The 11,515-nt window shown below is 47.9% G+C and overlaps 1 protein-coding gene across 1 annotated transcript; it reads right to left on the reverse strand.

Annotated features, from left to right (window-relative positions):
- On the reverse strand, window positions 1-11,058 carry SQSTM1 (sequestosome 1). The gene is made up of 8 exons (XM_083181479.1): window positions 10,716-11,058; window positions 6,200-6,295; window positions 5,717-5,931; window positions 5,203-5,365; window positions 3,068-3,163; window positions 2,233-2,447; window positions 1,579-1,786; window positions 1-846 (listed from the first exon to the last, which is right to left on the reverse strand). The coding sequence occupies exons 1-8, from the start codon at window positions 10,876-10,878 to the stop codon at window positions 689-691; spliced, it is 1,314 nt and encodes a 437-aa protein (XP_083037605.1). The 5' UTR covers window positions 10,879-11,058; the 3' UTR covers window positions 1-688.
- Window positions 11,059-11,515: the final 457 nt, after the last annotated feature.

The following is an 11,515-nucleotide window of genomic DNA, read 5'->3' on the forward strand; positions in this document are numbered from 1 at the left end:
TGATGCTCAGAAACGTTTAATTACGAGTTGTTTGGACACATTTAGAGTATTACAGAATAGTCACAGGATTCATTACAGACAGGATCTGAAGAGATTAGCACTGTGGAAATAGATCTGCTCTATATATGACAACAACCTATAGAGAGGCCTCGTAGAATGGAAGCTGAGATACTCTAATATGCCGACAGATTAATATGTTGAATATTTCGGCTTCTAAACGGCTATTTTAGATTAAAAAGTTGTTTAAAAAAAAAAAAAATTCAGTAAAAAATGTAATGTTGTTGCATGACGCAAAAATTATATTCTTATAATCCAGATTGCTCCTACTTTAGTATTTTTTTTATATTTGGGCAGGAATTATTTTCTTGCCTATGTATTACAGGTAGATGGTATGCTGCCCCTGGTTGTAACTGCTGCAGATGTTCCAGCAGAGCATGCTGGGATGTGTAGTGACACAGGAAGGCTAGGTGGGCAGTGTTATCGCTTCGGGACAATCACAGAGCACAACGTTGATCTCAGAACAGGCTATATGGGCGATTACAGAAGTAACCCTGCAGCTCATTTTTGGAATACTGGCCCTAACAAATAAGATTTCCCACAGTGTATAAATCAGCCATTAACTAGTAAGGAGAGGCGGATATAAGAGGCGGTTAGAAAAGAGGCCATAAAATAATGGGCATGATGAGGTTTACGGACGGGGCAGATGCCGCACTGACTGCATGGTGTCCAGTGCGGCCCCGATGTCAAATTCTTTTGCTTGCAGAAGCCGCGTGAGCCAGCCGCCTTCGTCTGTGAACCCCATGGACAGCATCTGTGACAGAGACTCGATGAGCTGAGGGTGCGCTTCTGTAAGGGGAGGAAACAGACACATTAGGAACAGTGTAAGGTTACATGACATTGCTTCTCTAGAGTCTGTATTAGCCTGTTCTCGGGACGATGTGAGGTCACTGGTGTAGGCGGGGCTTGTTCTAGCGCCACCCTTGGTGCAAATGCCAAGGGTCAGGAAGGGGTAGCACTAATACTCCTTTCACATTGCCTATGATGGGTCGCACCCAGAATTTAGACACAGGTCCATCCCAGGAGCAACCCGGTATTTGCAAGATGAGCACCCCGCAGTGACCTGGCAATTAGCAGTGTCGCTGATGTCAGAAAGGGGGCGGAGCCTAGCCACGCCAGGTCATCTCAAAGCTGGAGAGGAGGCTGTCTCCTCCCTAGAATGTGAACAGGACCCAGGTTGGACCCAGGATTTCTTTTAACCTGGGTTATTTGTGCGATGTGAAAGGGGTATAAAAGGTGGTTAACATAGTAATATTCTCTCAATTCCTAACGTGTATAAAGTATACCCCAGGCTCTCCGCCTGTTGTGGAATTAGTCCTGGCCATAATGCAACATTTTCTAAAATGTACTAGACAGATCATTTTCAGAATCTGCACTTTAATCGTCACCCCTTGAAATTCTAGATCTAGAGAGCAACAAGGATCTTCAGCCCAGCTTCATTTGCACTAGAAGAAGTGTTCCCCCAGCTGCGAATGCGCCCTTACAACACAGGCTTCTAGTGTGTTCTATACATAGGATTACCTGCAGGAAGATGTGGGTAGAGCGCAGCTTCCCTTAGACCTGTGGGTGCATTTGTTGGTCTGTCTGGGTCCAGCGCACACGGCTCATCTGTCTGGTCACCTTGCAAGGACTGTAGCTCACCAGTGGAAGGGTCAACTTCTTTGGGGAAGACATGAGTCCAGTCATCGTCGCCCCCGGTAACGCTGCTGCTGCTTTGTTCGCCTTGTTCCTACGGAGGATATAAACGTGCCATTACTTATGCACTGCAGGGTTGTACCCTTTGTAGCTGTAAGGGAGGGGCCTGAGTGTTCAATTAATACTACAAACCCACTAAATGGGTAGTAATGACTCCGACCTGGTCACGGTGACGCAGGGGCAGACACAAGGAGGGTGTAAGCGCACTGCAACATTTCCTCAGTACATTGTATCGGTTTGTGTATATAGCCATCTAGCATCGATGTACAGTCAACATTTCCAGTCTCTTGAAGAACCCAAAGCACTGACGTCAGTGAGGTCTCTATAACCACTAAGGAAGCGATGGTGTTATATACATTCAAAGGTCTTATGGGTCATGAACGCAATAACCAGCTGGCAGAGGACATGTGACGCTACAGGCAGTGCCGGAGGCTGCGTGAATGAGTCAGAGAACAGAGACACAGCAATAGGGGAACTTACGTTGTCGCAGTGTACAGGTGAATGCAGAGATACATTCTTCATCTGTTTATCAATGTGGTCTGTGTCCATGCCCTCGGCGTTGTCTCCAGATCCGGTCTCCTTGTTCTGGGGGTTTGGGGGCGAGGATGTGCTGTTTGGTTGGGAACCTTGGGGCTGTGGGTTTGTGACCTTGCTGCGCTTTCCGCCGTGCTCCACATCAATGTCCACATCAATCCCTGCAAAGACCACAAAGTGTTGTCAGGTAAACGGGACCAGATTCCTAGGGTCGCTGACAATTCCTTAATATTGGCTCTTTGTATCTGACAGCTGAAGGAATTAGGCACACCGTTGGCGTCTGTACAATAAGTGCACACAGGCCAATGGGTCCATGGTGAGGGGCATATAATTATACTTACCTCTATGAAGGCCAGCGCTTTAGTCTATTCATCCAGGAAAATGGCGTATCGGCTATTTTCCTGTAGACTTGCGCAACCGCACTAGAGAACGAGTCCTACACATGGTCCCTCCCTCAAAGCACACTACAAGTTAAACTTAAAGCATTGAAGGGAACCTTCGGCCCTCCAGCTGTTATACTACACATCCCATGACCAAATAGCAAAACTGTAGCATGACATGCTGGGATGTGTAGTTCAACAACAGCTGGAGGGCCGAAGGTTCCCCATCCCTGACTTAAACTAACAAATGCCAAGACTATCCCTGGACAATCGGTGAGCTATGGCAAAGGGACATTGCAATAGGTCATGTACATTATAGTTAAGACCTAGATTGGTGGGGGGGCATTCTACATCCCAACTACAAGACCGTCTATCTCCCAAAATTCAGTATATGCGCTTACCCAGAGGGCTCAACATGGCCGCCACACTCTCTCCTATGTTCTGCAAGAAAGAGACGTTCGGATTCTGGCAGGGCTCCGAGGTACTGGCAGAGGCATCTAGATGGGGGAAATAAAGTATAACAATTAAACCCATGGCTCATTGCATATGTTACAGGAGTACCAGTTATTGCAGCAAGCTAACAAGTTCTAACTGTGAAAATGCACCTGCTGTAGTGTATAAAAAAGTCACATTGGTTACTATGGGCAAGGACAATGGGGCAGATGTATTAAGCCTGGAGAAGAGATAAACTGGAGATAAAGTGGAGATAACTTGGAAGAGATACCGCACCAGCCAATCAGCTGTGTTTGAAATATGACAGTTGGGATCTGATTGGCTGGTGCGTTATCTCCTTCCACTTTATCTCCAGTTTATCTCTTCACCAGGCTTAATACATCTGCCCCAATTCTACATTATTATAAAGGCTCCTTATATTGGGACTCTAGTGGTCACAGCGTCAGATGCTACCACTGTTTTGTAGCCCCCAGTCACATCATTATACCACTTAGCGGAGGCTTTGTTTGCGATCAGATACCAATATTACTGCATGGGTGACTAGGCCTTATGCCACTGCAAGTGGTACATAGGTATACGGTGGTGCTGCAGCAGAGGAGAATATACGCCTGTTTGTGGAGCGGATCCTACTGCACATGCTTTGAAACAGAGCACACGCAAGTACATACAATTTATACCCCTTTTACACCAGAGCCACGGCCCGGATTATTGACTCTCCAGTCTGGGCCTTGGTGTAAAAGGGGAAAAAAAAAATAACCCGGGTCCTGTAACCCGGTGTTCAACCCGGCAAATGTTCAGGGTCGGACACAGGGCTTCCCCGGAGTCAGGGGCCGTGTAAATGGGTAACCCGGTTATCCAATTTAGGGACCCTTTTCCGGGTCCACAGTGCCCGGAGGTTGGGCAGGGGCTGCGTACAGCCTCCGCTGCTATCTGCGGTACTATGCAGACAGCAGTGGAGGCTGGGAGGTGGAGAATGGATGCCTGTGTGCGGCATTCATTTGCCTCCTGGACGGAGGCTGGGGGCGCACAGAGGCTGGGGGCAGCCCAGCAGCTTACCGCGGTGCTGGGCTTGCCCCCAGTGTGTTGGACGGCGTTGCGGTGTTGACGGTTTCCCGGCGTTTGGAGATGATGTCCTCTCCGAGAGCTGGCTCAGGGCCCGAATTCACAGGCGTCGCCCACCCGGCACAATGCCGGGGGACGCCGGTGTAAAAAGGGAACAACTGCCGGGTCACATCCGGGTCCAAAAACTCGGGTGCGACCCGGAAGTTTGGTGTAAAAGTGGTAGACTCCTCGTTACAGTGGAATCTACACTTACGACTGAAGTCAGGTAAATGGGGTGTTCTCACAGAGTGTATCACAAGAACGGCAGACTATGCAGAATTGGATGCAGGTATAAAAGGTGCCCATACACTTATGCAAGGTATCACATGCCTGTCGCGTGTGTGATACCCTGCCAACTGCCCGCTGGGCTCCCACCGTAGTGATCTCCAATTTCAATCCGTTGCACACGCGACTGTGCATCAGATCGGAAGTCAGATGTTACGCACATAAGATTTTACAATTTCACCCAGTTCAGCCCGAATCGTCAAAATCAGGTGAAAAGTGCCCAAATCGTATAAGTGTATAGCTTTAGTGTGTCTGTTTGTAGGTCTATCATTTGAACCTAGAAGCAGATACATGGGTGAAGTTTTTGGACCCGGATGTGACCCGGCAGTTGTTCCCTTTTACACCGGTGTCCCACGGCATTATGCCGGGTAGGCGACGCCTGTGAATTCAGGCCCTGAGCCAGCGCTCAGAGATGACATCATCTCCAAGCACCGGGAAACCCACCAACCATCACCCCCGCAACGCCGTCCAACACGCTGGGGGCAAGCCCAGCACCGCGGTAAGCTGCTGGGCTGCCCCCAGCCTCTGTGCGCCCCCAGCCTCCGTCCAGGAGGCGAATGGATGCCACATACAGCTGAATAAGCGCATTGGGTGCCATGCACATAGTGCAATAGCACATGCATCCAGTATCCATGTACCATGCACCGGATTTCCATATAACCGGACAGGAAGCAGTTCTTACAGGCTAGGCACTTACCGTCCGCTGGTGCCGATGGATTCTGTGGGGCAGGCCCTGCTCCAGGTGTCTGATGAGGGTGCTGCCAGTGGTGTCCTCTGCCATGGAAACCCCAATCATGCATCCATGGAAAAGGTGGCATGCCATGGTGCTTCTTGCGGTACCAGCAACCACGAGGGTAGGGCTGAGGAGGAAAATATACATTAGAAGCGACACAGACAAATACTGTTTACACATCCCAGATATGCATGTAGAATGCTCATCGTATGTACCACCGCTACACGTCAGTGCCCAGACGGGATGTAGTGGACATCCAGATGGTCAGATCAGTTAAAGCGGCAATCATCCTCCTAGTAAATGATTGCTACTTTAAGAATCATGGCACTTTCTTTTAAAATCCCGCCCGCACCTCCAGCAACCCCTGACATTATTATTTACCCCTTGGAATCATTTCTCACATTCCCGATCTCAGCATAGTAAGGTACTAGTCCCATGCTCTATACTGTATGTGGCAGTACACAGAGCGGATACTTACGATAGGAGTTGGGAACATGATCATGTTGTGCTCCTGGTGAATGCCTTTTCCCTCGCAGGAGCTGCACAGGTCATAATCCGGACAGATCAGGCACTTGTACCTGTTCCCGACCACAGGAGATTCGCAGCCGTCACAGGTCACATTGGGATGGACCACGTTCTGCCCATTTTCTTGTCCGCAGTGTGAGCGGTGATCGCGCTTCAGTTCTCTCCGCTCTAGGAATAAAGCGATGGACGGAATAAAGACCGGGTGATTGCAGCAAGGGAAATGAACGTATTGCAAACAAAAAACAAGCAAGGTTCTAGCATGTAGACGCTACATTACAAAGGAGTTGCAGCAGGAATCGTATATGAATTTACATTCACTTTCAAAGTACAGTACACGGGTCAGACACAGCACGTGGGTCTGGATAACAAATAAAACCACGTGACAATGAATGAAGACACTGCAAGGTTTGTGCTACATCTTCTCAGTGGTACATACCTTTAACGTAGAGACGGAAAACCCCTTCAGTCATCATATCGAGGCCCATTTTCAGTTCTTCGTCAGTAGAAAAGGCAACCAGATCTCCCTCCTCATCTGGAAACAGAAGTTACAGTTGTGTGAGTGAGACAATCATAAAGCAAGGTTCAATTCTCTTGAAAGTTGGGTACACGCTATAAGAAATCAGAACCTGGAAAAAATATATAGTGAATACACCCTTAACGATATTGTTCAGAGGCCATATCCATACATGCCAACAATATAGCTCGGATTCGAGCACCCCTGCTCCTGTATACAACTATTCCTCCACGTAACACACCCCTGCTCCTGTGTACAACTAGTTCTTCCACGTAACACACCCCTGCTCCTGTGTACAACTAGTTCTTCCACGTAACACACCCCTGCTCCTGTGTACAACTATTCCTCCACGTAACACACCCCTGCTCCTGTGTACAACTAGTTCTTCCACGTAACACACCCCTGCTCCTGTGTACAACTAGTTCTTCCACGTAACACACCCCTGCTCCTGTGTACAACTAGTTCTTCCACGTAACACACCCCTGCTCCTGTGTACAACTAGTTCTTCCACGTAACACACCCCTGCTCCTGTGTACAACTATTCCTCCACGTAACACACCCCTGCTCCTGTGTACAACTAGTTCTGCCTCGTAACACACCCCTGCTCCTGTGTACAACTAGTTCTGCCACGTAACACACCCCTGCTCCTGTGTACAACTATTCCTCCACGTAACACACCCCTGCTCCTGTGTACAACTAGTTCTCCCACGTAACGCACCCCTGCTCCTGTGTACAACTAGTTCTCCCACGTAACGCACCCCTGCTCCTGTGTACAACTAGTTCTGCCACGTAACGCACCCCTGCTCCTGTGTACAAGTAGTTCTTCCACGTAACACACCCCTGCTCCTGTGTACAACTATTCCTCCACGTAACACACCCCTGCTCCTGTGTACAACTATTCCTCCATGTAACACCCCTGCTCCTGTGTACAACTAGTTCTGCCACGTAACACACCCCTGCTCCTGTGTACAACTATTCCTCCATGTAACACACCCCTGCTCCTGTGTACAACTAGTTCTCCCACGTAACACACCCCTGCTTCTGTGTACAGCTATTCCTCAAAATAACACACCCCTGCTATTGTGTACAACTATTCCTCCACCTAACACACCCCTGCTCCTGTGTACAACTATTCCTCCACCTAACACACCCCTGCTCTTTTGTACAACTCGTTCTTCCACGTAACACACACCTGCTCTTGTGTACAACTAGTTCCTTGCATGTATACAAGTATACTTTAGATTTGAATATTTTCCATGCGTATTTACTTACACACCCAGCCTGTATGCAGAGCATGACAAGCTAGTTTGCACAGCTGCAGGGAAAACTCATAACCGGCTGCAGATTCACTATAATTGTATAAATCAGAGTAGCCAGCGACTTACTCTGAGGTGCGATGGAAGAAGTTATATATCGGGCCTGGAGCGGATGTCACGGACGTGATTTCCCAGACACTCCTAGCGGTTTCTCTGACACACCTACATTTTTCAAGCACACCCACTAAACCGACAGGTTACCACCCCCAGATGCCTCCTTCTTGTCAATCATCTTGCAAATGGCCAGCGTTCAGTAAAAGTAGCAGGACGGCCTTGTGCATGCATACTGCGACCCGTACACATGAGCCATTACATGACGGCCTTGTGCATGCATACTGCGAACCGTACGCATGAGCCATTACATGATGGGCAGATCACATGTGAATGACTAACGGAAAGGATTTTCAGATAATTCACGATCATCATTATCAGACATGCAGCCACCAGGCGGTGATAACACATAGGATCGGTAACTTATCCCAGATCCCATGTATTTTCATGAGATAAAAACGGCCTCTAATTGGATATTGTAATAACAACCATCGCCCATAAATTGTGATAGCCAGACCTTTTTTGGGGGGCCAAAAATTCCTCAGGGCTGATTGGATACCCCTCTTAAATAATAGTCGCTTTCACCGTCAATAGAAGTGCCAACTAATTAGTAACCAGGTGTTATGGTGCCCATACATTAGTGTGATTTGTGCACTTTTCATCCGATTCTGGCGGACCGGTCCGCTAAATCGGATGAAAAGTGTCAAATCACATCAACTGATTCACAGGCCTGCGATGTCGATTTATCGGATCCCGCAGCAATTGCTGGGATCGCAAGCGATTATATGCGATCCTGCCACATGGAAAACTGTCGGGAGACTTCTTTCTCCAAGTGTATGGGCACCCTTAGAGACAACTATGGCCATTGGCTGCTACAGCGTCACATGATCACATCCTATCGCACATCAGCGTCACATGATCACGTCCTAACGTACATGTGTAACTAAATCTCCCCACTATTTCGGCAGTGTAACAGGATCGCTGTGCCATTCACCTCCACACAACCAAGATGTTCACCTCCGGGTGTTAAGCAGCTTACATAAACCTCCTTCCCTTACAAGCTGCCAGCCTCTCCTTGTAACCAACACCGTTACCAGGATCCGGCTGGATTAATATTGCATATTCCCAGCACAAGTGTCATTGGCTGCAGGCACAGACACTGGCAGGAGCCCTCACATCTGATACTGCCACAGGAACCTGGATAATACATCTAACTAGCTGAAGGTCAGCGACAACCCAGCGGTCCCAATGGAAGAACTTTATAGTCGTTGGGAGGACTGAACTTGGGATTCAGAGGGAAAAAAAATAAGACACAAGAAAGCTATAGAATTAGAGGAGCATCTAGGCCCCTAATCACTGCAACTAACCAGCCCTGCCACTAACTATCGCCATTACTGAGAAGGGCAGCCCGGGCTCCGCAGAATTACCTTTGTTAGTACTGCTAACCTCTGCCAAACCTAATAACCACATAAACACAGTACAAAGGGCACATTCCTCTGGCTGGGCGTCTCTGTGTTGTTATAAACCAACAAAATCTGCAGTTCAATTATCAACGAAAATACAGCTGTTTACCAGGTCTATTACTTACCCTACAGACTGTGCTCCCCAATATTTGCAAGGGTTTTTCTTTTTATTACATAGTATATTAAAACCATATACTGGTAACATGCTGGTCGCACCCTTCATAAGCAGTATTTGAGCAGCAGTGGGAATAAACCTCACCTGCATTACCATAGGTACATACATCCATACATACACCTATCCTCAGGCAACACCATACAGCCCAGTTGGTGACAATACAGATAAATTGTCAGATTCTCTAAGCTTCAAAAGTGATAAACAGCCAGCCAATCAGCTCCTACCTGCCATGTCACAGACTGTGTTTGAAAAATGTCAGGCAGGAGCTGATTGGCTGGCTGTTTATCACTCTCTATTTTATCACTTTTGAAGCTTAGAGAATCTGGCCCAAAGGCAGTACGCCATTGACGCGGACATCAACACTGCCATCGCATTCAGCAACTGCATGAGACTCAGGCGCTAACCTATTGTAAAAGGCTAAGGACCAATCCAGCGTTGTCCATAATCTGTGACCAAATATTAATCCTAATTTCCCAGTCGCTAGAAGTGGTTTTCTATGTAGTTATGGGTTACAGATGCTAAATACTGTACAAAAGTCTGGGAATTGCTCCCTGTGACAAAGTTTCTATGTTACCCCTTAAGGATACATGAATAAGGACACACCTGTAACATTATCTGTGCTTATTAAGGACAGATGCAAGACCTCCGCCACAGAATCCAAGTATCAGGAAACAAGTACAGTATGTACCTACTACACAAAGAACAAGCTTGTTCAGTGGCCGATGTGGGGACAGGGGGTGATAAGGGCCATGTATATACATACATACATACCATACAACAAGTTTTAGGGGTACAGTAGGAGCGAGCAAGGCAAATAGCTGTAGTTGGAAACAACGTTCTCACTCTAACCGTCTCTATACAATAGATTGTAAGCTCATTTGAGCAGAGCCCTCTGGTAATACTGTATATATGTGACAATATCAACATTCATTCTAGCACCATGCATCTTTCAAAACCAGTGCAGTTCCTTGTCCCTGCTTTGGGTGTCACTCTCTGCTGTGATGCTTCTAGCACAGGTCTGGTCTATATATCAGCACTGAAATGCGCACCACACTGTGCTAGAAGCATCAGGGAAGAGGCACTGAATGGGTTTTAGAAGATGCAAAATGCTAGAATACATATATATATATATATATATATATATATATATATATATATAGGCCATAATAAGAGCTACAGGCAGGGGTGACATTATATAGTGGAGGCCAGGTAGGTCATCTAGCACTGCCCCTTTTAGCTCTAGCTGGCCCTGGGCACCACAACCCTGTGCCCAGGGCCAGCTACACATTAGGGGACAGTGATAGATAGATAGATAGATAGATAGATAGATAGATAGATAGATAGATAGACAGACAGACAGACAGACAGACAGACAGACAGACAGACAGACAGGCAGGCAGACAGACAGGCAGGCAGGCAGGCAGGCCACTCACCCCGGTACAGCATCTGGAAGCCTCCGGCTCTCAGGCCTGGGAAGACCTCGGTCACTTTCCGTGCCAGGCGATCCCACCCGGGGCTCTCGGACAGCGTGAAGCGGCGAATCTCCTTCTGGTTCTCGTCCTTGCCCAGCAGGTAAGCCTTCACTGTCACCGTCATGTCTGCCAGCGTCCCGGTCCCGTCCGCTCGGTGGAGAAGGATGATGTCGTAGCAGGAATAATCGGTAGACAAAGTCGCACAAAGCACACGATATCGCTGCGACTGTCACTGTCACTGAATCCAGCTGTGACGCAGTCCCCGCATCTATATGCGCTGGTTCTGGGAAATTCCCCGCCCACTGGCAGCAGAGAGGACGGGTCTGCAGTTGGACACGCCTACATAGCGGCAGCGTTCGTTTGCAAGCTAGCCACGCCCATATGTTTTCCCTTGCTAGCCACGCCCACTGTGAACATCGTTGCTGTACTAGGCTGGTCACGCCCACCTAGCATTGTATAGCTGTTTTGTATTAAAGTTTCGCCTTCTGACTTTGGTTGCTGGCCACGCCCTCCCAGTTATGTGATGTCACTATGAGCTAGCAAAACAAAGAAGGGAGTTCCTGTACAGCTAGGGGGGTGCGTGAGGAACGACTCATATTCTATCTAGAAGGTTCAAGAAATAATTCATATGTTCGTGTTCTATCCATTGAAACCTATTAAGGAAATACAGGAAAAATGTAAAAACTCCCATATAGGCTGTAGATGGATAACAATGATGCACTCCACATACTGCCCTCAGTACTTCAGGTGTATTATCAGGG

This window comes from Crinia signifera, chromosome 4, assembly GCF_055691185.1.
Source record: "Crinia signifera chromosome 4, ASM5569118v1, whole genome shotgun sequence".
Classification (NCBI taxonomy): Eukaryota; Metazoa; Chordata; class Amphibia; order Anura; family Myobatrachidae; genus Crinia; species Crinia signifera.

Coding starts and splice junctions, on each gene's coding strand:
- SQSTM1 (XM_083181479.1), bottom strand. CDS start 10,878: ATGACGGTGACAGTGAAGGCTTACCTGCTGGGCAAGGACGAGAACCAG. Junction 6,296..10,715: donor CTTCCAGATGCTGTACCGGG/GTGAGTGGCCTG, acceptor TTCTGTTTCCAG/ATGAGGAGGGAGATCTGGTT. Junction 5,932..6,199: donor TTTCCGTCTCTACGTTAAAG/GTATGTACCACT, acceptor CTTTATTCCTAG/AGCGGAGAGAACTGAAGCGC.